Source organism: Heterodontus francisci, chromosome 11, assembly GCF_036365525.1.
Source record: "Heterodontus francisci isolate sHetFra1 chromosome 11, sHetFra1.hap1, whole genome shotgun sequence".
Taxonomy (NCBI): domain Eukaryota; kingdom Metazoa; phylum Chordata; class Chondrichthyes; order Heterodontiformes; family Heterodontidae; genus Heterodontus; species Heterodontus francisci.
The window spans coordinates 116,670,110-116,697,893 of record NC_090381.1 but is presented as its reverse complement, the minus strand read 5'-3'; the positions used below and the strand labels follow the sequence as shown (position 1 = coordinate 116,697,893).

General features: G+C 47.9%; 1 protein-coding gene across 2 annotated transcripts in view; it reads right to left on the bottom strand.

Annotated features, from left to right (window-relative positions):
* Positions 1-4,196, bottom strand: part of ccdc50a (coiled-coil domain containing 50a) — a 115,003-nt gene extending 110,807 nt beyond the window's left edge. Inside the window, exon 1 of one of the 2 annotated variants that reach the window (XM_068042827.1) lies at positions 3,871-4,196. In XM_068042827.1, coding sequence (XP_067898928.1) covers positions 3,871-3,919 — 49 coding nt within the window. In that variant the 5' untranslated portion in view covers positions 3,920-4,196. The remainder of the gene's footprint in view (positions 1-3,870) is intronic. The other variant, XM_068042828.1, reaches the window with a different exon arrangement.
* Between the last annotated feature and the right edge of the window lie 23,588 nt (positions 4,197-27,784).

The following is a 27,784-nucleotide window of genomic DNA, read 5'->3' as shown; positions in this document are numbered from 1 at the left end:
GTCACAGTTAGGACAAGAGGCAGTCACTGACCTTTACAACAGCTGTGTCCGGAAGAATCCCAGTAAATGAAAGCATCCTACATGGTGTGGATGTCACTGGCAACGCCAGCATTTATTATCCAGCCCTAACTGCCCTCTGATGCCAGAGTCAACCATGTTAGTGTGGGACTGGAGTTATTTATACACACAGAGTGAGTTAGGATGGCAGGTTTCATTCCCGAATATACTAGTGAACCAGTTGGGTTTTTACGACAATCTAACAGCTTCATTGTCACTTTAACTGACCCCAGCTTTTCATTTCCAGATTTTATTCAACTCAATTCAAGTTCTCAAACTGCGACAGTGGGATTTGAACTCACGTTTTGGAGGAGCTGACGCTTCAGGCGTGGACTTCTGGTCAAAACTCAGTTTTGATGAAGACTCCACACCCACAACATTAACTCCCATGTTCTCTCCACAAACACTACCTGACCTGCTGACTCTTTCCAACAGTTCAGTTTCTTTTTTCTTATTAGCTTTTGCCCACTTCCCTTCTCAATCCTAACCTCATTTCAAACTCATGCCCACTGTGAATTTGCCCACATCAATTCTGTCAATTTCAGTCATTAACTGGGTCACTTCTAACATTCCTTTAATGAAGAGAACAGTCCCAATATTCTTCAACATTTCCTCAATCTTGATTCCCCATAACCAGTATCCATAGCAAGTCTTCTTCCCTCATCCCCGCCCCCGCCGTGCTCACTGACCTATACTGGCTCCTGGCAAAGCAACACTTCAAATTTAAAATTGCATCTTTGCTTTCAACTCCCTCCATGGCCTTGCCCCTCCCTACATCTGTGACCTCGTCTAGCCCTTCAACCCTCCGAGATCTCTGCACTCGTCCAATTCCAGCCCCTTGCACATCTCCGTTAAACAGTCCACTACTGGTAGCTGTGCCTTCAGCTGCCTTTACCCTAAGCTCTTGAGTCAAATTCCTGCAGTTCATCAACTCTCTCTCCTACTTTAAGGTCCTCCCTAAAACCCATCTCTTTGACCAAGCTATCAGTCACCCTCTCGATGTCATTTATCCAATGATGGTCCTGTGAAGCACCTGGAGATGTTTTGCAATGTTAAAAAGTGCTATCAAAATGCAAGTTGTTATCTTGATATCTGCACTCCCTAAACTGCAGAAGCTGAAATTTCTCAAAGTTTGAGAGGAAATCTAAATCCCTTGATTTGATTAATGCTTTACAGTCAACAATTATTCTGTATAGTTGATGATTCATAGAGTATTCCCCAATAACATCTTCTAGTGCAATCATTACTGTGGTAAGTAGTGCTAGACTAACACCGTACCTAAACGAACAGCAAGTCACTCCAAGAATGCAATTTAATCCCTGGGTTTAAATGATGATAAATCCCTCTGACTGGATCCACACAGCCTCAATTAGATTACTGCCTTGGAATTACTTTTGTTTTATTAATTTAGATTCGGACAAGATCCTGAATCGATTTTGTTTTCAATTTACAGAAAGCAATTGAAGATCTGATTATAGTTTGAACACATTGATTGACGAATCCATGGAAAAAAAGCACAGCTCCTGTACATGCTCGTTTGTGGCTACACCCAGCTAGAATAAAATGGTTGAGAGAGACCTTGAGGAGAATCAAGGATAAAGGACAGTGTCAGAATCTGGTGCAGGGGCTGCATCTCTCATTCATTAATCTTTAATCCATCGAATGGACTTGCTGATGCCAAATACAGCAGGATTGTGGGCTCTACTAATTAGCTTCAACACCCCAGGTTAAATCAGGCAAGGGGAGCCGGGGGGGAGACAGGGAACAGGAACTGAGAATTGGCCTGCTGCTGATGACCTCTTCCAGTTGGAGTCTGGATGTTGGATGGTCATGAATAAGTTGAACAGCCATCCAGTACACAAGACAGCACGTCCTAGCAAGAAAATGCTGCATACGTGCTGCTTCAGTGCTTCTGTGATTGGGCCATTTTAGCTTGGATCCTGAAAGGTGAACAAGAGTTGGGTGAGACCTAGGGAAGGGAAGCGAAGGCAGCTGAGAGCAGGGGGCAGATTTAAAGAGTTGTGGAGAAGTCCAGGATAAGGGACGTAATCTTAAAATTAGAGCTGGGCCATTCATGGTGATCTCAGGAAGGACATCCTCACAAAGTGGAAATCTGGAACACTGTTCACCAAAAAGCTGTGGATCAATTGATTTTTGAGGAGGAAGGGTAATAAGAGTGACGGAATCAAAACGAGTAGGGAGAGTTAACATATAGATCAGGCATGATCGAACTGAATGGTAGAAAAGGTTTGAGGGGCTGAATGGCCCCCTCCTGATCTGATGAGAGCTGGAAGAGGGGAGGTTGGTTGGGAAAGAGTGCTGGAAGCATTTGAAGTGACGGGACGGGAGGGGGAGGGGAGGGGAGTCGGGGGGGGGGGGAGGGGAGGGGAGTCGGGGGGGGGGAGGGGAGGGGAGTCGGGGGGGGGGGAGGGGAGGGGAGTCGGGGGGGGGGGAGGGGAGGGGAGTCGGGGGGGGGGGAGGGGAGGGGAGTCGGGGGGGGGGGAGGGGAGGGGAGTCGGGGGGGGGGGAGGGGAGGGGAGTCGGGGGGGGGGGAGGGGAGGGGAGTCGGGGGGGGGGGAGGGGAGGGGAGTCGGGGGGGGGGAGGGGAGGGGAGTCGGGGGGGGGGAGGGGAGGGGAGTCGGGGGGGGGGAGGGGAGGGGAGTCGGGGGGGGGAGGGGAGGGGAGTCGGGGGGGGGGGAGGGGAGGGGAGTCGGGGGGGAGGGGAGGGGAGTCGGGGGGGGGAGGGGAGGGGAGTCGGGGGGGGAGGGGAGGGGAGTCGGGGGGGGGGGAGGGGAGGGGAGTCGGGGGGGGGGGAGGGGAGGGGAGTCGGGGGGGGGGAGGGGAGGGGAGTCGGGGGGGGGAGGGGAGGGGAGTCGGGGGGGGGGGAGGGGAGGGGAGTCGGGGGGGGGGAGGGGAGGGGAGTCGGGGGGGGGGGAGGGGAGGGGAGTCGGGGGGGGGAGGGGAGGGGAGTCGGGGGGGGGGAGGGGAGGGGAGTCGGGGGGGGGAGGGGAGGGGAGTCGGGGGGGAGGGGAGGGGAGTCGGGGGGGGAGGGGAGGGGAGTCGGGGGGGGAGGGGAGGGGAGTCGGGGGGGGGAGGGGAGGGGAGTCGGGGGGGGGAGGGGAGGGGAGTCGGGGGGGGGAGGGGAGGGGAGTCGGGGGGGGGGGAGGGGAGTCGGGGGGGGGGGGAGGGGAGGGGAGTCGGGGGAGGGGAGGGGAGTCGGGGGGGGGGAGGGGAGGGGAGTCGGGGGGGGGGAGGGGAGGGGAGTCGGGGGGGGGGAGGGGAGGGGAGTCGGGGGGGGGGAGGGGAGGGGAGTCGGGGGGGGGGAGGGGAGGGGAGTCGGGGGGGGGGAGGGGAGGGGAGTCGGGGGGGGGGAGGGGAGGGGAGTCGGGGGGGGGGAGGGGAGGGGAGTCGGGGGGGGGAGGGGAGGGGAGTCGGGGGAGGGGAGGGGAGTCGGGGGAGGGGAGGGGAGGGGAGTCGGGGGGGGGAGGGGAGGGGAGTCGGGGGGGGGAGGGGAGGGGAGTCGGGGGGGGGAGGGGAGGGGAGTCGGGGGGGGGAGGGGAGGGGAGTCGGGGGGGGAGGGGAGGGGAGTCGGGGGGGGGAGGGGAGGGGAGTCGGGGGGGGGAGGGGAGGGGAGTCGGGGGGGGGGGGGAGGGGAGGGGAGTCGGGGGGGGGGGGGAGGGGAGGGGAGTCGGGGGGGGGGGGGGATGAGGAAGATGGGGACTGGGGAATGTGCTGCTGTGATTATGAGATCAGCCCGGATCCGGGGCTCGGAGGGACAGACTGTGAGAGGCCGAGAGCCGCCCGGCTCCTTACCTGTATTGACGGCGGGGAGGCTGCTCTGATCGATGCTGAACTCCGCCATGGCGCTGCTCCGGGATCTTCAAACCGGCGGGGCTGAGAGAGCCCCAGCCCCGGTCTCTCTCTCTCCCCCGCGGCCCCGGTCTCTCTCTCTCCCCCGCGGCCCCGGTCTCTCTCTCTCCTCCAGCTGGCTCTGCCCCGCTGTCCGTCACTGCCTTCGCTCCCCCGCACTGTCGTTGCTCCGCACGGTGTCCACCTGCTCCTTTCCCCCACTGCTCCGGCGCCCCGAGAATTTGTTCCACCGCCTCCCACGGGAGCCCTTAGCGCATGCGCACTCCGAGAGCCGGAGGGACGGCGTCCCGCGGAGCCCGAATCTCACAGACACTCCCACCGCAATGTCAGAGTTTCGAAATCCCTATCTGTGGAATAAGTGCACAGAGGATAGTAGGGATCTGGAACTCATTGCTTGAAAGGGTGGTCGAGGAAGAAACCCTCACTTTGCATTGAGAGAACACTTGGATATGCACATGAAGTACTGTAATCCACAAGGCTATGGACTAAGAGCTGGAAAGTGGAAAAGGGCTATCCAGCCTAATTCCATCAGCACAGACACGATGGGCCAAATGGCCTCCTATAATTCTAACTCTGCTGCTCATGTCCTAATGCACACCAAATCCCCACTGCTCACTGACCTACATTGGCTCCTGGTTAAGAAACAAGTTTTTAAAAATTCTCATCCCAGTTTTCAAATCCGTCCATTGCTTTGCCCCTCCCTATCTCTAATCTCCTGCAGCCCAACAACCCTCTGAGATTTCTGCACTACCCCAATTCCACCCTGTTGCGATTTTAATCGCTCCACAATTAGCAGCTGTGCCTTCAGCTGCCTGGGCCCCAAGATCTGGAATTCTCTCCCTAAACCCCTTTCTTCCTTAAAACCACTTTGATCAAGCTGTTGGTGACCCGTACTCAGTCAAAATTTGTTTGCTAGCACTCCTGTGAAGTGCCCTGGGCTGTTTTTTTATGGTAAAGGCGCTATATAAATGCAAGTTGTTGTTGTGCATCATCTCTTATGCTGGCTTTTTCTTGTTCCAGATTGTCAGTGCCTGGCACTATTTACCCCTTCAAAATGAGCACCTCCAACCCCACACCACTCACCCACTATCCCAGTAATCATGGTTCCCCTTCCACTGGTTCACTCACCAAATTCCTCTGCACAGATCCTGTACCAGTCACCGCACACACACACACCTTGTGGGGAGGGGATGGAAGATTGGAGACTGACCAGGAGTGCATTGCAGTATTGGGTCTAGAGATAACAAAGGCATGGGGATCAGGGGTTCAGCAGCAGATGAGCTGAGGCAGGGGCAGAGTCAGGTGATATGGAGATAGAAGTAGGTGGTTTTGCTGATAGAGGGGATTTGTGTTCAAAAATCATCACGGGCTCAAATAGGATATTGAGGTTGTCAGTAGTCTGGTTCAGCTTCAGACAGTTGCCAGGGGGAGGATGGAGTCAGTAGCTAGGCAACAACGTTTGTTGGGAGAACAAAAAGCAATGGCCTCAGTCTTACCAAGATTTCTGCTCATCCAGTACTGGATGTCAGATAAGGTGTCTAATTTAGAGGTCGAGCTGGGTGTCATAGGAACATAGGAAATAGGAGTGGGAGCAGGCCATTTGGTCCCTGAAATCTGCTCCATTTAATTAGATGACTGATCTTCCACCTCAATCTCACTTTCCCCACATCCCTTAATATCTTTAGTATCTAAAAAGATAATTGATCTGTCTTGAACATACTCAATGACTGAGCTTCCACAGCCCTCTGAGCTAGAATTCCAAAGATTCACCACCCTGTGAGTGAAGAAATTCCTCCTCACCTCAGTCTTAAATGTCCTGCCCCTTATTCTGAGGCTGTCCCGTGGTTCCAGACTACCCAGCCAGAGGAAACAGCCTTCTTGCATCTACCCTGTTCAGCCCTGTAAGAATTTAGTACGAGATCACCTAAACACAAGAATACAGGTCCAGTCTCCTCAATCTCAGACAATCCCACCATCCCAGGGATCAGTCTGATGACCTGGTGTTGCACTCCTCTATGGAGAGCATATCCTGCCTTAGTTAAGGAGACAGGTGTAGGTGTAGGCTCACCAAGGCACTATACAATTGCAGCAAGACTCCTTTACTCTTGTATGGTTGTACTCAAACTCTTGCAACAAAGGCAAACATACCATTTACCTTTTTAATTGCTTGCAAGCTAACATGCAGGCACAGTGACTTATGAACAAGGACATCCAGGTCCTGTTGGATGTCAACACTTTCCAATCTCACCATTTAAGGAATACTCTGAATTTCTGATTTTCCTCCAAAGTCACATTTTTCCACATTATATTCCATCTGCCATGTTCTTGCCCACTTAGCCCACCTAAATCCCCTTGAAGCCTTTTTCTATTCTCCTCAATTCATTTCCACCTAGTTTTGTCTCATCAGCAAATTTTGAATATTACATTCAGTCATTGATGGATTGCGAATAGCTGGGGCCCAAGCACTTATCCTTGCTGTACCCATTAGTCACAACCTGCCAACCTGAAAGTGGCCTATTCCTACTCTGCTTTGAGCATTAACCAATTCTCAATCCATGCTAGTATATTACCACCAATCCCATGTGTTCTAATTTTACTTACTCTGGTGTGGGACCTTATTAAAAGTCTTCTGAAATATCCAAATACACCACATCCACTGGTTCCCTTTTATCTATTCTGCTAGTTACATCCTCAAAAAACTTCAACAGGTTTGTCAAACCCAAATTCCCTTTCATAAATCCATGTTGACTCTACCCAATCCTACCATTATTTTCTAAGTGCCCAGTTATCACATCCTTTATAATACTCTTACACCAATCTTTGAGCCACACATTTAACTCATTTTAGTTACCCAGCTCAAACTAGCTTTTAATTTAGCCCCTAGCTGCTCATACTCTCCAAGCAGAATCTCTTTCCTAGTCCTACCCATGTCATTGGTACCTACGTGGACCACAACAACTGGATCCTCCCCCTCCCACTGCAAGTTCTTCTCCAGCCCCAAGCAGATGTCCTGAACCCTGACACCAGGCAACACAGCCTTCTGGACTCTCTCTGGGCTACAGAGAACAGTGTCTTATCCCTATGACTATACTGCCCCCTAGTACCACTACATTCCCATTTACTACCCCCACTTGAACATCTTCCTGTACCATGGTGCCTTGGTCAGTTTGCTCATTCACCCTGCAGCTCCCACTTTCACCTATACAGACTGCAAAACCTCAAACCTGTTGGATAATTGCAAGAGCTGAGGCTCCTCCATTTCTGCCTTCTTAATCCCCTTACCTGCCTCACTCACAGTCACACCCTCCTGTCTCTGACCATGGACAAGATCAGACTCCCATATCCCAAGGGGTGTGACCACCTCCTGGAATAAAGTGTCCAGTAACCTTCCCTGATGTGTCATGGTGTTTGCACCTCAGCCCCCAGCTCAATGACTCCAAACCAAAAGCATCTCCAGCCACAGACACTTACTGGCCATGTATTTCCCTTGGATTATACCATATTCTGCAGCCAATACATAAGCACCTGCCCTGCCATCTTTATAGTGTTTAATTAATTAATTATTTTACTGATTAAATTTTAATTAATGTCTCTAGCTCTGCCTGTGCTTAGATTCCCATTATTCAGTAAATGTTCTACTTACCCCAATTGAAATTCTCTTGTTAGAATAAATAGGAAATACTCACCAGCCAATCGAATAAGCCTTACTATCATTAGTAATAAAACCTTACAATTACTAAAATTATCCGCGTTTTGATAGATAAATGAGGAAAACACTCTCCAATCAACTACCTGTTTTCCTGTGATGTCACATTTTGATTTTTTTTTCCTCTCAGAATGCGATTGGTCCGCTCCGGACTGGACTAAACTGGTCTAGGCTAAACTGGACTGGAGTAAACTGGACTGGACTAGACTAAACTGGACTGCACTAAAGTAAACTGGATTGGAGTGGAGTAAACTGGACTGGAGTGGAGTAAACTTGAGCTACAGACTGAACCAGACTGGACTGGAGAGCTTCCAGATGCAGTCTGTTTCCGGGTCCTCCTCTCTCCCCATTCTCCCTCAGCATACCGATGAAAACTAACGCTGTGTTTTCAGATGATGTCGCCGAAGGGCAGCATGTAGATGAGAAATAGGAAGGAGGCCAAGGGTAGATTCTTGAGGGCCACCAGAGGTAATGATGTGGGAGTGGGGAGAGAAGCCATTGCAGGTGATTCTCTGGCTACGACTGGATTGTTAAGTTTGGAGCCAGACGAGAGCAGTCCCACCCAGCTGAATGACAGTGGAGAGGTGTTAGAGGAGGATGGTTCTTTGGTTTTGATGAAAGGTCACAGACCTGAAACATTGACTGTTTCTTTCTCCACAGATGCTGTCAGACCTGCTGAGTATTTCCAGCAATTGCTCTTTTTGTTTCAGATTTCCAGCATCCACAGTGTTACGACTGACCGCTCCAGTCAAAGCCCCCAATCAAAATATACGATTCTGATTGTGGTGGGAGAAACGCACTGTTAATTAAATCCCGTCCCTCCACAGATCGCCTAACGTATCATTTTAAACTTTCCAAATTAAAGAAAGACCCAGCCAAATTGGACCATCTATTAACCCCCGAATGAGGCTAACCAAATCAGGTGTCTTTAAATCAACAAATTAACTGTTTAATTAGAAAAAAACTAAATTCTTAAACACTACTAAGATATAAACAACATTTAAAATAGAAAAAATTAGAGTCCTTGCAGATTTACGCTCCTGCTGGATGTGTAACAGTCCAAGGTTGCTTGAAGTCCTCATAGCCGTCCGATGGAGAAAAATGGTTCTTCAACAGTAGAACAGTCCATAGTCTAATTCAGAAGTCAAAATTGTTGCTTTCCTTCTCCAGCAATGAATTTCTACAATTAACAACTTGCAAACACTTTTTAATGAATCAATTTGGCTTTAGAATTTGAGGGATAAAAGATTGTCACAGTCTAACTTACTTTCCTTCAGTTTAAATTATCAGAGATCTCTGTTTTGGCTTGACTTTTTAGAATTTTGAAAGAGCATAATAAATAAACAGACTAAATGTTCTTCCTTCAGTTGAAATGGTCTGAGAGTTTTCCTTTCTGGTGCTAACACACAGCTGTTTGTCTGTATCCTCTGTTAGAACTAGTTGTTTTTCCACTATAAGCCAGTTCAAAATTAAATTGTAACAAATGTATCTCTCGATGCTCAGTCCGAGTGTCTGTATCCAAGGCAACCAGGCTGCACCCTTTGAAGCTGGTTGGTTCCTTCTCTGTATGGTTGTGTCAAATGGCAACCAAAAATGCACCTCCTCAGTAACTCCTGAGGCCTGTTTGTTCTTAAAATAGTACTGATCCTTTGCTGTATTAAAGACACACCACATATTTCCCGGAGAGAAAAAAAAGACAGGATCAGGACAAAGTATTTTGCTTTTATTTTAGTGTAACATTTGCAATTCTCCAGTCCTCTGGCACCACCCCGGAGTCTAAGGAAGATTGGAAAATTATGACCAGTGCCACCGTAATTTCCACACTCAGTTCCTTGGATGCATTTCATCTGGCCCTGGTGCTTTATCAAATTTAAGTATAGACAGCCTATCTAATACCTCCTCCTTATCAATTTTAAATCCTTCTAGTGTATTAATTATCTCCTCTTTCACCGTGGCCTGGGTAGCATCTTCTTCCTTGACAAAGACAGATGCAAAGAATTCATTTAATACCTCAGCTATTGCCTCGTCTCCATGTGTAAATCCCCCTTTTGGTCCCTAATCGGCCCCACTCCACCTTTTATCACACTTTTACTATTTATATGCCCATAGAAGACTTTGGGATACCCTTTTATGTTAGCTGCTAGTCTCTTTTCATATTCTCTCTTTGCTTCTCTTATTTGCCTTTTCACTTGTGCTCTGAACCTTCTATATTCAGTCTGGTTCTCCATTGTATTATCTACTTGACATCTGTCATAAGCACACTTTTTCTTCTTCATCTTCATCTCTATCTCTTTGGTCATCCAGGGAGCTCTGATATTATTTGCTGTACCTTTCCCCTACAAGGGAATATACCTTGACTGTGACTGAACTATCTCTTCTTTGAAGGTAGCCCATTGTTCAGCTACTGGTTTTCCTGCCAACATTTAATTCCAATTTATTCGTCCCAGCTCCATTCTTACCCCATTGAAGTTGGCTTTCCCCTAGTTAATTATTCTTGCTCTAGATTGTTCTTTGTCCTTTTCCCATAGTCAGCCTAAACCTGATGATACAATGATCACTATCCCCTAAATGTTCTACTGATACTTGATCCACTTGGCCCACCTCATTCCCAAGAACCAGGTCTAGCAGTGCCTCCTTTCTCATTGGACTAGAAACATACTGTTGTAGAACATTTTCCTGAACACACTCTAGGAACCCTTGCCCCTCACTGCCCTTTATCATCCCAGTCTATATTTGGATAATTTAAGTCCCTCATTATAACTACTCTATAATTTTTGAACCTCTCTAATTTCCTTGCAAATTTGTTCCTCCACATCCTTCCCACTAGCTGGTGGCCTGTAGACAACACCGAGCAATGTAACTGCACATTTTTTGTTCCTTAGCTCTCGCCAAATTGATTCTGTCCTCAACCCCTCTGGGACATCCTTTTTCTCCAGCACTGCAATGCTCTCCTTAATCAATACCACCATTCCTCTCCCTTTGAATATTCAACACCGAGTCCTGCCCTTCTTTGAGCCTGGTCTCAGTTATAGCCACAACATCATTTTTCCACATGTCAATCTGTGTCTGTAACTCACCAATCTTATTAACAGTCCGTGCATTCACCTAGCCGCACATTAACCCTGATTTAGACTTTATTACTTTGTTCCTTACTCTGACCCCACCTAACTTACTATTCCCTACTGTTGTGCTATCTATCTCTCCCAGTATTCTGTGCACCTTGGTTTTCCTCTGATGTTTCCTCCTGGTTCCCACACCCCTGCCAAGTTAGTTTAAATGCTCCCCAAGGAGATCACTCTAGCCGTCGTCAACAGTATACTGCATCTATCTTTTGTACAGGGTGATTTGTGCCCCAGTCAGATACTCCCCAGGAATGTGGGAGCAGCACGAGTCCATTCAGCCCCTTGAGCCTGTTCCCCGTCATTCAGTTCGATCACAGCTTATCTGTACCTCAACCCCCGAAATGGGGAAGTGGGCCAGGACTTCCATTTTCCTCAGTGCCCAATGAGTTCCCTTGGAATGTGGGCAGGTGTAGATATGGAATGAGGGGCAGGATCGGGCTTGGCTACAATGTGGACATCTGGACCCTTACACTCGCTGGCCAGCATCACACCTGATGAAAAACCACTTGGGATTGTTTACCAGCGGTCAGTTTGAATATGCGGAACCCAAGAGTCAGGGACATCGAGAGAGAGCATAGAATCACTCAGACCACTCGGCCCATCATACCTGTGCCGGACTATTGAAAGAGCTGATCAGTTAGTCCCACTGCCCCTGCTCTTTCACTAGAGCTCGGCAGCTGATGGGAGCAGCATAGCAGAGAAAGAAATAAAGAAATGCTGGAAATCTAACACTAACCTATCTTTCATCTCTCTGCCAACTAACCTGTCTCCATCACTCACAGCCCTGGCCAGGGTTATTCCACCAGTATAGTCCCACACAGGGATGCTGCAGCTTTGGGCTTTGTGCCACCTGCTGGCCTATCGCAGAACTGACAAGCACTAGGAGGCTGAAAGCAAATGCTTATTCTGATTGACTTTCTTCTGATGGTGTTTCGTCTGTTTGTGTTTTCACTCTGACCTGACTCGGTGTCTAACACCCTGACTGTAGAGTCTCACTGTTTAATGTTTATTCTGATTGCGTTTATTGATTGTGTTTAGTGTATAATCTGATTGTATTTATTCTAACTGCATTTAGTATTTCTTCTGAATGTGTTTTATTTTGACTGTTTATTCTAACTGCATTCATTCTAACTGTTTAGTGTTTATTCTGATTATGTATAATCTGACAGTGTTTAGTGTTGATTCGGACTCTTTATTCTGACCATGTTTAGTGCTTATTTTGCCTGTTTATTGACTATGTTCATTATTTACTCTGACTTTGTTTGTTCTCTGTTTATGTTTTGTTCTGACTGTGTTTATTCCGACAGTTTTGCATTTATTCTGACTGTGTTTAGTGTTTATTCTGAATATGTTTATTCTTACTGTGTTTTCACAGACTGCAATTGTTCTAATTGTTTTGGGGCACAGTGACTAATTGTGCTTCTGTATATGAACTTGTTGATTGTGGTAAAGTAAACCCTGTCAGTGGATGGACCATGTGCATTCTGTATAGGTCACTGATAGGTCTTGTTCTGAAACACCCCTGTTCTGGCTCCAGTTGATCTGTTGAGACCAGGTGCCTTGCTAGACCCTTGCCCAGGTATTCAATCTTCATGTCTGATCTGAAACAGGTTGGACACTCTGTTTAATAAGGCTACACTGATGCACTGATGCAACAGTAAGAAATATTGCACCTGATTCACACCGTGGGTTAAACAGGACACTTGGGACAGCAGTCATTGGATCTCTGATGTCACCAACTCTGTAAATAATGAACACAGAAATAATCAAACCTTCAGCTGGTAACAGTGGAATGCTGAGTAATGACAGCCCATCCTACTTATGTGTGGGGATTACATCAGCGATTTACGCTCCATGGTCCCAGGGCCAATGTACTGTTTCTAGAACTTTCTTAGTGAGAAACCTACCTGAAAGGCTAAGGCCCACAGTGCAGGACCTCAGTGAGGCTAATACAGAAGGGAAGATGAAGTAAATCAGGAATGAGTGCTGTCAAACCCCTCATCAATGACTTAGTTACTTCCAGTCCTGACTATTCCAAGATTCTCCGATCCAGCCTGCCATTCTCCACACTCTGTAAACAGCAGCTCTTCCAAAACTCTACTGCTCGTGTCCTCTGCTCATCACACCGAATCCTGCTCGCCCGTCACCCCTGTGCTCATCAAAACAATTTCAGTGTTCAGCCTAGAGTAAAGCACTCTGCTGATTGGCTGCATGCTCACCAGGGCACCCAGCTTTGTGAGCGGCGACAACACAATGCACAGTTGGCCTGTGCCTCCTAAATGTAGGCTCCCCCTCTCAAGGGGTTGTTTTCGAATAGGTTTTTATGTTGGTGGTTTTTATTTCAGGATTGTGACCAAGAGGACTCTGTGATGGTCTGTAGAGGAGCAGTGTGATATGGGGATAACATCTCAGGGAACCGGAGTCTGACTATCCGCTTATTTATTTATTTTATTTATAGATACAGCACTGAAACAGGCCCTTCGGCCCACCGAGTCTGTGCCGACCATCAACCACCCATTTATACTATTCCTACCACATCCCCACCTTCCCTATATTCCCCTACCACCTACCTATACTAGGGGCAATTTACAATGGCCAATTTACCTATCAACCTGCAAGTCTTTGGCTGTGGGAGGAAACTGGAGCACCCGGCGGAAACCCACGTGGTCACAGGGAAAACTTGCAAACTCCGCACAGGCAGTACCCAGAACTGAACCCGGGTCGCCGGAGCTGTGAGGGTGCGGTGCTAACCACTGCGCCACTCTGCCACCCTGACAACCTGTTTGGATGGAAGGGGACCTGGATACCTCCCCCCTTCCTCCTCTTAGAATCACAGAAAGTTTACGCCAAACAGCCTAATCCCACCTTCCAGCATTTGATCCATAGCCCTGCAGATTACAGCACTTGAGGTGCATATCCAGACTCCTTTTAAATGTATTGAGGGTTTCTGCCTCCACTACCCTTTCAGGCAGTGAGTTCCAGACCCCCACCACCTTCTGGGTCAAAAAGTTTTCCTCATCTCCCCTCTAATCTTTCTACCAATCAGCTTAAACCTATGCCCCCTCATCACTGACCTCTCTGCTATGGTAAATCGGCCCTTCCCTTCCACTCTATCCAGGCCCCTCACAATTTTGTACATTTCAATTAAATTTTCCCTCAGCCTAAAGACCTGCTACCCGACCCGAACCTGATGGGACCCAATGACATGTGTCGGGTTCAGCCACTCTTCCGGGTCCGGCTTTCGGGCTCAGGTCGGGTCGGGCCGGACACACACGGTAAGTGCTGTCAGTAAGTATTAAAAATAAAAAATAAATAAAAACTTACCTGAGCTGGGAGTCCGGGACGAAACTGAGTCTGCACAGTGAGCGAGTGATGTCACTATGACGTCATCACGCAGGCGCTGCAGCTTCGTGGAGCTTCCCAGACGGAAGGTAAATAAAGGGATGGTCAGGGTCGGGCTTGGGTTGGGTCGAGTCGGGTTTTGGCTTGGGCTCGGCTCGGGCCCTGGGTGAAATTGGAGGGTCTCGGGCCAGGTCAGGCTCAGGTCCGCTGTGGGTCGGTCGGGTTTGGGTCGGATTCCTTTTCCTGACCTGAGCAAGCCTTTAGCTCAGCCTTCTCTGTTCCAAGGAGAACAACCCCAGCCTATCCAATCTTTCCTCATAACTGCAGTTCTCCAGTCCTGGCAACATCCTCGTAAATCTCCTCTGTACCCTCTCCAGTTCAATTACATCCTTTCTGTAATGAAATGACCAGAATTGCACACAGTACTCAAGTTGTGAACGAACCAATGAGTTATATAGTTCCAGCACAACCTCCCTGCTCTTATATTCTATACCTCAGCGAATAAAGGAAAGGATTCCATATGCCTTCTTAACCACCTTATCGATCTGTCCTTCTACCTTCAGGGATCTGTGGACATTCACTCCAAGGTCCCTCACTTCAAAGATCAAAGAACAGTACAGCACAGGAACAGGCCATTCGGCCCTCCAAGCCTACGGCGATCTTGATGCCTGCCTAAACTAAAACCTTCTGCCCTTCCGGGGACCGTATCCCTCTATTCCCTTCCTATTCATGTATTTGTCAAGATGCCTCTTAAATGTCATTATCGTACCTGCTTCCACCACCTCCCCTGGCAGCAAGTTCCAGGCACTCACCACCCTCTGTGCAAAGAACTTGCCTCGTACATCCCCTCTAAACTTTGCCCCTCGCACCTTAAACCTATGTCCCCTTGTAACTGACTCTTCCACCCTGGGAAAAAGCTTCTGACTATCCACTCTGTCCATGCCACTCATAACTTTGTAAACCTCTATCATGTCGCCCCTCCACCTCCGTCATTCCAGTAAAAACAATTCGAGTTTATCCAACCTCTCCTCATAGCTAATGCCCTCCAGACCAGGCAACATCCTGGTAAACCTCTTCTGTACCCTCTCCAAAGCTTTCATGTCCTTCTGGTAGTGTGGCGACCAGAATTGCAGGCAATATTCTAAGTGTGGCCTAACTGAAGTTCTGTACAGCTGCAACATGACTTGCCAATTTTTAGACTCTATGCCCCGACCGATGAAGGCAAGCATGCCGTATGCCTTCTTGACTACCTTATCCACCTGCGTTGCCACTTTCAGTGACCTGTGGACCTGTACACCCAGATCTCTCTGCCTGTCAATACTCCTAAGGGTTCTGCCATTTACTGTATACCTCCCACCTGCATTAGACCTTCCAAAATGCATTACCTCACATTTGTCCGGATTAAACTCCATCTGCCATTTCTCCGCCCAAGTCTCCAACCGATCTATATCCTGCTGTATCCTCTGACAATCCTCATCACTATCCGCAACTCCACCAACCTTTGTGTCGTCCGCAAACTTTCTAAGCAGACCAGCTACATTTTCCTCCAAATCATTTATAGAAACTACACTAGTCACTTCCCTCCATTCAGAAAAGCATCCTTCCACTGCGACCCTCTGTCTTCTATGACTAAGCCAGTTCTGTATCCATCTTGCCAGCTCACCTCTGATCCCGTGTGACTTCACCTTTTGTACCAGTCTGCCATGAGGGACCTTGTCAAAGGCTTTACTGAAGTCCATATAGACAACATCCACTGCCCATCCTTCATCAATCATCCTCGTCACCTCCTCAAAAAACTCAATCAAATTAGTGTGACACGAACTCCCCTTCACAAAACCATGCTGCCTCTCGCTAATAAGTTCGTTTAGTTTAGTTTAGTTTAGAGATACAGCACTGAAACAGGCCCTTCGGCCCACCGAGTCTGTGCCGACCATCAACCTCCCATTTATACTAATCCTACACTAATTCCATATTCCTACCTGTCCCCACATTTCCCTACCACCTACCTATACGAGGGGCAATTTATAATGGCCAATTAACCTATCAACCAGCAAGTCTTTGGCATGTGGGAGGAAACCGGAGCACCCGGAGGAAACCCACGCAGACACAGGGAGAACTTGCAAACTCCACACAGGCAGTACCCAGAATTGAACCCGGGTCGTTGGAGCTGTGAGGCTGCGGTGCTAACCACTGCGCCACTGTTTCCAAATGGGAGTAAATCCTGTCCTGAAGAATCCTCTCCAATAGTTTCCCTACCACTGATGTAAGGCTCACCGGCCTATAATTTCCTGGATTATCCTTGCTATCTTTCTTAAACAAAGGAACAACATTGGCTATTCTCCAGTCCTCTGGGACCTCACCTGTAGCCAATGAGGATGCAAAGATTTCTGTCAAGGCCCCAGCAATTTCTTCCCTTGCCTCCCTCAGTATTCTGGGGTAGGTCCCATCAGGCCCTGGGGACATATCCACTTTAATGCTTTGCAAGACACCCAACACCTCCTCCTTTTAGATAATGAGATGACGGAGACTATCTACACTCCCTTCCCTAGGCTCATCATCCACCAAGTCCTTCTCTTTGGTGAATACTGATCCAAAGTACTCATTTAGTACCTCACCCATTTCCTCTGGCTCCACACATAGATTCCCTCCTCTGCCCTTTCCCTAGTTACCCTCTTGCTCTTTATATACGTATAAAAAGCCTTGGGATTTTCCTTAATCCTGTTTGCCAATGACTTTTCATGACCACTTTTAGCCCTCCTGACTCCTTGCTTAAGTTCCTTCCTACTGTCTTTATATTCCTCAAGGGATTCGTCTGTTCCTAGCCTTCCAGCCCTTATGAATGCTTCCTTTTTCTTTTTGACTAGGCTCACAATATCCCGTGTTATCCAAGGTTCCCAAAACTTGCCAAACTCATCCTTCTTCCTCACAGGAACATGCCGGTCCTGGATTCTAATCAGCTGACGTTTGAAAGACTCCCACGTGTCAGATGGTGATTTACCCTCAAACAGCCGCCCCTAATCTAAATTCTTCAGTTCCTGCCTAATATTGTTATAATTAGCCTTCCCCCAATTTAGCACCTTCACCTGAGGACTACTCTTATCCTTATCCACAAGTACCTTAAAACTTATGGAATTCTGGTCACTGCTCCCGAAATGCTCCCCCACTGAAACGTCGACCACCTGGCCGGGCTCATTCCCCAATACCAGGTCCAGAATGGCCCCATCCCTAGTTGGACTATCTACATATTGTTTCAAGAAGCCCTCCTGGATGCTCCTTACAAATTCTGCCCCATCCAAGCCCCTAGCACTAAGTGAGTCCCAGTCAATATAGGGGAAGTTAAAATCACCCACCACTAAAACCCTGTTACCTTTACATCTTTCCAAAATCTGTCTACATATCTGCTCCTCTACCTCCCGCTGGCTGTTGGGAGGCCTATGGAAAACCCCCAACATCGTGTCTACACCCTTCCTATTCCTGAGCTCTACTCATATTGCCTCGCTGCATGATCCCTCTGAGGTGTCCTCCCGCAGTACAGCTGTGATATTCTCCTTAACCAGTAATGTAACTCCCCCACCCCTTTTACATCCCCCTCTATCCCACCTGAAGCTTCTAAATCCTGCAACATTTTGCTGCCAATCCTGTCCTTCCCTCAACCAAGTCTCTAATAGCAACATCATAGTTCCAAGTACTAATCCAAGCTCTAAGTTCGTCTGCCTTACCTGTTATACTTCTCGCATTGAAACAAATGCACCTCAGACCACCAGTCCCGCTGTGCTCAGCAACATCTCCCTGCCTGCTCTTCCTCTTAGTCCTACTGGCCTTATTTACTAGTTCCCCCTCATTTATTTCACTTGCTGTCCTACTGCTCCGGTTCCCACCCCCCTGCCACACTAGTTTAAACCCTCCCGAGTGACGCTAGCAAACCTCGCAGCCAGGATATTTGTGCCCCTCCAGTTTAGATGCAACCCATCCTTCTTGTATAGGTCCCATCTGTCCCTGAAGAGATCCCAATGGTCCAGATATCTGAAACCCTCCCTTCTACACCAGCTGTTCAGCCACGTGTTTAGCTGCACTATCTTCCTATTTCTAGCCTCACTGGCACGTGGCACAGGGAGTAATCCCGAGATTACAACCCTAGAGGTCCTGTCTTTTTAACTTCCTACCTAACTCCCTAAACTCCCCCTGCAGGACCTCATCACTCTTCCTGCCTATGTCGTTGGTACCGATGTGTACCACAACCTCTGGCTGTTCACCCTCCCCCTTCAGAATTCCCCCTGTCCATTCAGAGACATCCTTGACCCTGGCACCAGGGAGGCAACATACCATCCTGGAGTCTCTTTCCCGTCCACAGAAGCGCCTATCTGTGCCACTGACTATAGAGTCCCCTATAACTATTGCTTTTCTGCACTTTGTCCCTCCCTGCTGAACAACAGGGCCAGCCGTGGTGCCACTGCTCTGGCTGCTGCTGTTGTTTTCCCCTGATAGGTCATCCCCCCCAACAGTATCCAAAACGGTATACTTGTTAGAGAGGGGGATAGCCACAGGGGATTCCTGCACTGACTGCCTGCCCCTTCTAGCGGTCACCCATCTATCTGCCTGCACCTTGGGTGTAACCACTTCTCTAAAACTCCTGTCTATGACGCTCTCTGCCACCTGCATGCTCCTAAATGCATCCAGTTGCTGCTCCAACCGATCCATGTGGTCTGTGAGGAGCTGCAACTGGGTGCACTTTCTGCAGATGTAGTCGTCCGGAACGCTGGAAGCGTCATGGACTTCCCACATCTCACAGGTGAAGCACTTCACCCCTCTAACTGACATTTCTAGCACTAATTATTAAATTAATTTAAAATAAATAAATACTTATTAAATCCTTACTAAATTGTTCTTCTTTGGCCTCCTTATCTCGAGAGACAATGGGTAAGCACCTGGAGGTGGTCAGTGGTGTGTGGAGCAGTGCCTGGAGTGGCTATAAAGGCCAATTCTAGAGTGACAGGCTCTTCCACAGGTGCTGCAGAGAAATTTGATTGTTGGGGCTGTTGCACAGTTGGCTCTTCCCTTGCGCCTCTGTCTTTTTTCCTGCCAACTGCTAAGTCTCTTCGACTCGCCACACTTTAGCCCCGCCTTTATGGTATAATTAACTATATGGTCCCTAGTGCTAGATTCCTACTATAAACATTAAATGCTAACTAAATATAGTAATCTCCTCCCTCTGGTTTAGTTACTCTACTAATTAGTTAATTAGGGTTTTAATCAATTTTTATCAATGTTTTATTTTCAAATTCAGTAAAAATTCCCTACCAGCCAATCAGGTCACAGCTTTCCTGTTTTTTTTCACCAGAGGTAAGTTTTTCATACTTACCGGTCTGGAACTCTGCCCTCCAAGTCTTCTCCCTGGATGCAGGCCACAAAACCCCGAGGTAAGTGTTTTATACTTACTGGTCCAGAACTCCACCCTCCGAGTCTTCTCCCAGTCAGCTGTGCTCTTTGGAAGCTCTCGGCTCCCCTCACTCTGAGGACAGGTAGGAAATGAAAGGAGCTCCTCACTCCCTCCTCACCGAACTTCCTCAGTTACCGAACTTCCACTATAGCACTCTCATGCAACCCAAGTCAGCACTGTAAGATGGCTCACTTTTATACTGACTAACTCTTGCCCCTGAAAACCGGTTTCAGCCAATTCTCTAATTAACAAGGTGCAGCTCCAAGCAGAGCCTGAGTGAACCCTGTTTAAAGCTGGTCTGAAACTCACCTTCTCCAACCCTAACAGCAACTGTTAAGTTAATCTGCCAAATAAAAGACAGATTAGATTTAAGATAAAATTAACCCTTAATTATCCTCAGTAACCAAAGTTCCACTATAGCACTCTAATGCAACCCAATTCAGCACTCCAGTGCAAACGTCCTCTACACTTCTCAGTATTTTCCCATTAATCTTGTATTCCTTTGCTTTGTTTCACCTCCCCAAATGCATCACCTCATACTTCTCCAGGTTGACTTCCATTTGCCACTTTTCTGCCCACTTGACCAGTTTATCGATATCTTCCTGCAGCCTACAGCTATCCTCCTCACTATCGACCACACGGCCAATCTTTGTGTCGTCGTCCTCCTCCTCTTCCCTCTGCATTGCTTCTCCTCTTTGCTCCATTTCCAAATCGTGCTGCAGCCCAAGACAGACAGTAACTATAGTCCCCATTACTGAAGCAGACCATTTCTGGATATGTCTCCCAACTCCTCTGACCTCCTTGTAAAGATCCAGCAACGCTCCATTGAAAATCAAAAATTTTCCAAATCCCCTCCAATAACACAATACTTCCACTAACTCTGCACCAGGAAATGAATGTAAACATTGTGCCTGGAAGTTGGATGGTTCATCCTTTAAATCATGCTAGTGCGGGGGGACGGGAGGGGTGGGGGTCCCACATGCAGCTGAATGCACGTTCAACTGGGAGTGATTAAGAGAGGGTGTTAACAGGAACTGCAAGGTCTAAAATGGTAGATTGTGCACCAAATCAACGTTACTGTGCGTCTCACAGTATTATCCACCCATTCTGCACGCTGCCAATGCACACACAACATGCCCACACTAGTGCCCTGTCTTTACAGCTGGCACCAGTGCCGCTAAGGAAGATAATTTGCAGCCATTGCGTTTGTTAACCTGTTTCACCCCCCCTTCCTTCATCCCAACATTGACGACCATGTCTACAGGGAGCTGCACAAAACAAGCTTGGCCAACTCAGTGCCAGCTGGATAGAGTGAGCCCAAGGGGAAACAGTGCCAGAGACCAACAGTGACCGCAGGATTCAGCAGGGGTGAGGGGGGAGAGAGGGAACAAGCCTGAGGGAGTCGACAGGAGAGACAGAGCCTGAGGGAATGAGCAAGAGAGAGAGAGAGAGAGTGAGCCTGAGGGAGTGAGCAGGAGAAAGAGAGAGAGAGAATGAGCAAGAGAGAGAGAGAGAGAATGAGCCTGAGAGAATGAGCGAGAGAGAGAGAGAGAGAGAGAGAGTGAGCCTGAGGGAGTGAGCAGGAGAAAGAGAGAGAGACAGACAGAATCACAGAAATATTACAGTGCAGAAGGAGGCCATTCGGCCCATCGTGTCTGCACTGTCTCTCCGAATGAGCAATTCACTCAGTTCCATTCCCCTGCCTTCTCCCCATAACCCTGCACATTCTTCCTTTTCATATAACTGTCTAATTCCCTTTTGAATGCTTCAATTGAACCTGCCTCCACCACGTTCTCAGGCAGTGCATTCCAGACCTTAACCACTTGCTGCATGAAAAAGTTTTTCCTCATGTCACTTTTGCTTCTCTTACCAAATACTTTAAAACTGTGCCCTCTCATTCTCGATCCTTTCACGAGTGGGAACAGTTTCTCTCTATCTACTCTGTCCAGACCCCTCATGATTTTGAATTCCTCTATCAAATCACCTCTCAGCCTTCTCTTCTCCAAGGAAAACAGTCCTAACTTCTCCAATCTATCTTCATAGCTGAAATTCCTCATCCCTGGAACCATTCTCATGAATCTTTTCTGTACTCTCTCCAATGCCCTCACGTCTTTCCTAAAGTCCGGCGCCCAGAACTGGACGCAATACTCCAGCTGAGGCCGAACTAGTGTTTTATACAAGTTCAACATAACTTCCTTGCTCTTGTACTCTATGCCCCTGTTAATAAACCCCAGGATACTGTATACTTTATTAACCGCTCTCTCAACCTGTCCTGCCACCTTCAATGACTTCTGCACATATACACCCAGGTCCCTCTGCTCCTTTATTTTATATTGTTTCTCCATATTCTTCCGACCAAAGTGAATCACTTCACATTTCTCCGCATTGAACTTCATCTGCCACCTGTCTGCCCATTCCACCAACTTGTCTATGTCCTTTTGAAGTTCTACACTATCCTCCTCACAGTTCACAATGCTCCAAGTTTCATATCATCCACAAACTTTGAAAGTGTGCCCTGTACACCAAGGTCTAGGTCATTAATATGTATCAGGAAAAGCAAGGGTCCCAAGACTGATCCCTGGGGAACTCCACTACAAACCTTCCTCCAGCCCAAAAAACATCCATTAACCACTACTCTCTGTTTCTTATCACTGAGTCAATTCCATATCCATGTTGTTACCGTTCCTCTTATTCCATGAGCTATAACTTTGCTCACAGGTCTGTTGTGTGGCACTGTATCAAATGCCTTTTGAAAGTCCATGTACACAACATCAACAGCATTGCCCTCACCAACCCTCTCTGTTACCTCCTCAAAAAACTCCAGCAAGTTAGTTCAACATGATTTTCCCTTGAGAAATCCATGCTGGCTTTCCTTAATTAAGCCGCATTTGTCCGTGACCATTGATTTTGTCCCGAATTATTTTTTCCAGAAGTTTCCCCTCCACTGAAGTTAAACTGACTGGCCTGTGTTGCTGGGGTTATCTTTACACCCTTTTTTGAAAAATAGTGTAACGTTTGCAAGAGAGAGAGAGTGATCCTGAGAGAGTGAGCAAGAGGGAGAGAGAGAGAGAGTGAGCCTGAGGGAGAGAGAGAGAGAGAGAGTGAGCCTGAGGGAGTGAGCAAGAGGGAGAGAGAGAGAGAGAGAGAGTGAGCCTGAGGGAGTGAGCAAGAGGGAGAGAGAGAGAGAGAGAGTGAGCCTGAGGAAGTGAGCAAGAGGGAGAGAGAGAGAGAGTGAGCCTGAGGGAGAGAGAGTGAGCCTGAGGGAGTGAGCAAGAGGGAGAGAGAGAGAGAGAGAGAGAGAGCCTGAGGAAGTGAGCAAGAGGGAGAGAGAGAGAGAGTGAGCCTGAGGGAGTGAGCAAGAGGGAGAGAGAGAGAGAGAGAGTGAGCCTGAGGAAGTGAGCAAGAGGGAGAGAGGGAGAGAGTGAGCCTGAGGGAGTGAGCAAGAGGGAGAGAGAGAGAGAGAGAGTGAGCCTGAGGGAGTGAGCAAGAGGGAGAGAGAAAGAGAGAGAGTGAGCCTGAGGAAGTGAGCAAGAGGGGGAGAGAGAGAGAGAGAGAGAGAGTGAGGGAGTCAGCAGGAGAGAGAGAGTGAGAGAGGGTGGAGGGAACATGAGTGTCGGGGGCAAGGTAAAAGTATCATCAGCAGGAGCAGGGTAAATATAACAGTGAGTAAATTAATAATGAATATGAGCACAGGGCAGGTCTGGAGGATTAATTAAAATTAATAGTTTAAACAAGGTACGAACTGGATTATAATAGAGGCAACTGAGATATTTTAGCTCATGAATGGGCAGCTGAGACCTGGTGTTTGGCAACATGGTTTTGTGCAGGGAAGGTCATGTCTTACCAACTTAATAGAATTCTTTGAGGAAGTGACAAAGTTGATTGATGAGGGAAGGGCTGTAGATGTCATATACATGGACTTCAGTAAGGCGTTTGATAAGGTTCCCCATGGCAGGCTGATGGAGAAAGTGGAGGCACATGGGGTCCAGGGTGTACTAGCTAGATGGATAAAGAACTGGCTGGGCAACAGGAGACAGAGAGTAGTAGTGGAAGGGAGTTTCTCAAAATGGAGACATGTGACCAGTGGTGTTCCACAGGGATCCGTGCTGGGACCACTGTTGTTTGTGATATACATAAATGATTTGGAGGAAAGTATAGGTGGTCTGATTAGCAAGTTTGCAGACGACACTAAGATTGGTGGAGTAGCAGATAGTGAAGGGGACTGTCAGAGAATACAGCAGAATATAGATAGACTGGAGAGTTGGGCAGAGAAATGGCAGATGGAGTTCAATCAGGGCAAATGCGAGGTGATGCATTTTGGAAGATCCAATTCAAGAGTGAACTATACAGGAAATGGAAAAGTCCTGGGGAAAATTGATGTACAGAGAGATTTGGGTGTTCAGGTCCATTGTTCCCTGAAGGTGGCAACGCAGGTCAATAGAGTGGTCAAGAAGGCATACGGCATGCTTTCCTTCATCGGACGGGGTATTGAGTACAAGAGTTGGCAGGTCATGTTACAGTTGTATAGGACTTTGGTTCGGCCACATTTGGAATACTGCGTGCAGTTCTGGCCGCCACATTACCAAAAGGATGTGGATGCTTTGGAGAGGGTGCAGAGGAGGTTCACCAGGATGTTGCCTGGTATGGAGGGCGCTAGCTATGAAGAGAGGTTGAGTAGATTAGGATTATTTTCATTAGAAAGACGGAGGTTGAGGGGGGACCTGATTGAGGTGTACAAAATCATGAGAGGTATAGACAGGTTGGATAGCAAGAAGCTTTTTCCCAGAGTGGGGGATTCAATTACTAGGGGTCACGAGTTCAAAGTGAGAGGGGAAAAGTTTAGGGGGGATATGCGTGGAAAGTACTTTACGCAGAGGGTGGTGGGTGCCTGGAACGCGTTGCCAGCGGAGGTGGTAGACGCGGGCACGATAGCGTCTTTTAAGATGTATCCAGACAGATACATGAATGGGCAGGAAGTAAAGAGATACAGATGCTTAGAAAATAGGCGTCATGTTTAGATAGAGGATCTGGATCGGCGCAGGCTTGGAGGGCCGAAGGGCCTGTTCCTGTGCTGTAATTTTCTTTGTTCTTTGTTCTTTGTTTGCAATTCCTGTATCTTGTGGGAACTTCAGGACACTTCATGTGTGTAGGAAGTGTCTCCAGATGCTTCAGCTCGAGCTCTGGATTTCTGAGCTTGAGGGACAGCTGGAGTCACTGCGGAGCATCAGGGAGCAGGAGAGTTTCCTGGAGCATACGTTCCAGGAGGTGTTCACCCCACAGGCAGGGAGAGTTCAGGATAGTAGGTGGGTGGCCACCTGGAAGACTAGGAATTGCAGGAATCTTCGAGGTGTGTGCCACTCTCAAACTGGTACTCAGCATTGGAGATCGCTGAGAGTGACGACACCTTAGAGGAGGGCAGTCCAAACCATGGCACCAATGAGCAATGGACAGCACAGGAGGGAACAGCAAAGTGCAGAAATGCAGTTATTATCGGTGATTCCACAGTCAGGAGGTCAGACAGGCATTTCTGTAACCGTCATCGTGAGTCCTGCATGGTGTGATGCCTCCCTGATGCCAGGGTAAAAGACATTATGGAGAGGGTGCAGGATATTCTGCAAGGGAACGGAGTGTGCCAGAAGTTGTACAACACGTTGGTACCAACGACATAGCAAGGGCAGGTATTGAGGTCCTATAGTCAGATTTTCAGGAGCTAGGGAGGAAGTTAAAGAGCAGAGCCTCAAATGTAGTAATCTCTGGATACTCCCAGTACCACATGCTAGCGAGAGTAGAAACAAGAAGATAGAGAGGATCAATGCATGACTTGAAGCATGATGCAGGAGGGAGGGCTTCAGATTCCTGGGACATTGGGACCAGTTCTGGGGCAGGAGTCACCTATGCAAAAAGAACAGGTTGACCCTCACATGACTGGGACCAATGTCCTCACGGGGAGGTTCACTGGTGTTGTTGGAGCGGGTTTAAACTAAATCGGCAGAGGGATGGGCACCAGTATATAGAAGTAGAAAATAGGAATAAGGTGCGTAACGTGAGAGTGTTGGATAGTACTAGATAAGGAAGTAGTTCCATATTAGATAGGAGCAAACTAAGAAGGACAGTGAGGACTATGAGGTTTAGAATGCATGTCTGTAAACGTGCAAATCGAGGTCAGGGAGTCATAGAGTCATAGAATTATGCAGCACAGAAACAGGCCCTTCAGCCCATCGTGTCCTTGCCAGACATCAAGCATCTATCTATTCTAATCCCATTTTCCATCACTTGGCCCCTAACCGTGTATGCTACGGTGTTTCAAGTGTTCATCTAAATACTTCTTAAATGTTGTGAGGGTTCCTGCCTCTGCCACCTCTTCAGGTAGTATGTTCTCGATTCCAAACACCCTCTGGGTGAAAAAATGTTTCCTCAAATCCCCTCTAAACCTCCTACCCCTTACCTTAAATCTATGCCCCCTGGTTATAGACACCTTCATTAAGGGAAAAAGTTTCTTCCTATCTCCCCTATCAATCCCCCTCATAATTTTGTATACCTCAATCATATCTGCCCTCAGCCGTCTCTGCTCTAAGGAACGCCTTTTCAGTCTCAATTCATAGCTGAAATGCTCCAGCCCAGGCAACATCCTGGTGAATCTCCTCTGCACCCTCTCCAGTGAATCACATCCTTCCTGTAGTGTGGTGACCAGAACTGTACACGGTAATCCAGCTGTGGCCTAACTAGCGTTTTATACAGCTCCATCATAACCTCCCTGCTCTTGTATTCGATGCCTCAGCTAATAAAGGCAAGTATCCCATATGCCTTCCTAACCACCTGCTGCCTTCAGTGATCTATGGACAAGTACACCAAGGTCTCTCTAACCCTCTGTACTTCCTAGGGTCCTACCATCCATTGTATATTCCCTTGCCTTGTTAGTCCTCCCAAAATTCATCACCTCACACTTCTCAGGATTAAATTCCATTTGCCACTGCTCTGCCCATCTTACCAGCCCATCTATATCGTCCTGTAATCTAAGACTTTCCTCCTCACTATTTACGACACCACCAATTTTCATGTCATCTGCAAACTTACTGATCATACCTCCTATATTCACGTCTAAATCATGCATGTACACGACAAACAGCAAGGGTCCCAGCACTGATCCCTTTGGTACACCACTGGTCACAGACTTCCACTCACAAATACAACCCTTGACCATCACCCTCTGCCTCCTACCACTAAGCCAATTTTGGATCCAGTTTGCCAAATTGCCCTGGATCCCATGGGCTCTTACCTTCTTAACCAATCTCCCATGCGGGACCTTTTCAAAAGCCTTACTGAAATCCATATAGATGACATCAACTGCTTTACCCTCATCTACACATCTAGTCACCTCCTCGAAAAATTCAATCAAGTTAGTTAGACACGATCTCCCCCTGACAAAACCATTCTGACTATCCCTGATTAATCCCTGCCTCTCCAAGTGGAGATTAATGCTGTCCCTCAGAATTTTTTCCAATACTTTCCCAACCACTGATGTTAGACTCACCAGCCTGTAATTACCTGGTTTATCCCTGCCACCTTTCTTGAATAATGGCACCACATTTGTTGTCCTCCAGTTCTCTGGTACCTCTCCTGTGGCCACAGAGGATTTGAAAATTTGTGTCAGAGCCCCTGCTATCTCCTCCCTTGCCTCACATAACAGCCTGGGATACATCTCATCTGGGCCTGGGGATTTATCCACTTCTAAGCCCACTAAAACAGCTAATACTTCCTCCCTTTTCAATGCTAATATGTTCAAGTATATCACAATCCCCTCCCTGATCTCTACACCTACATCGTCCTTCTCCATAGTGAACACAGGTGAAAAGTAATTATTTAAAACCTCACCTATGTCCTCTGGCTCCACACACAAATTGCCACTTTGGTCCCCAATGGGTCCTACTCTTTAACAAAAACAAGAAATGCTGGAATCACTCAGCAGGTCTGGCAGCATCTGTGGAAAGAGAAGCAGAGTTAACGTTTCGGGTCAGTGACCCTTCTTCGGAACTGACAAATATTAGAAAAGTCACAGATTATAAACAAGTGAGGTGGGGGTTGGGCAAGAGATAACAAAGGAGAAGGTGCAGATTGGACCAGGCCACATAGCTGACCAAAAGGTCACGGAGCAAAGGCAAACAATATGTTAATGGTGTGTTGAAAGACAAAGCATTAGTACAGATTAGGTGTGAATATACTGAATATTGAACATCAGCAAGTGCAAACCTG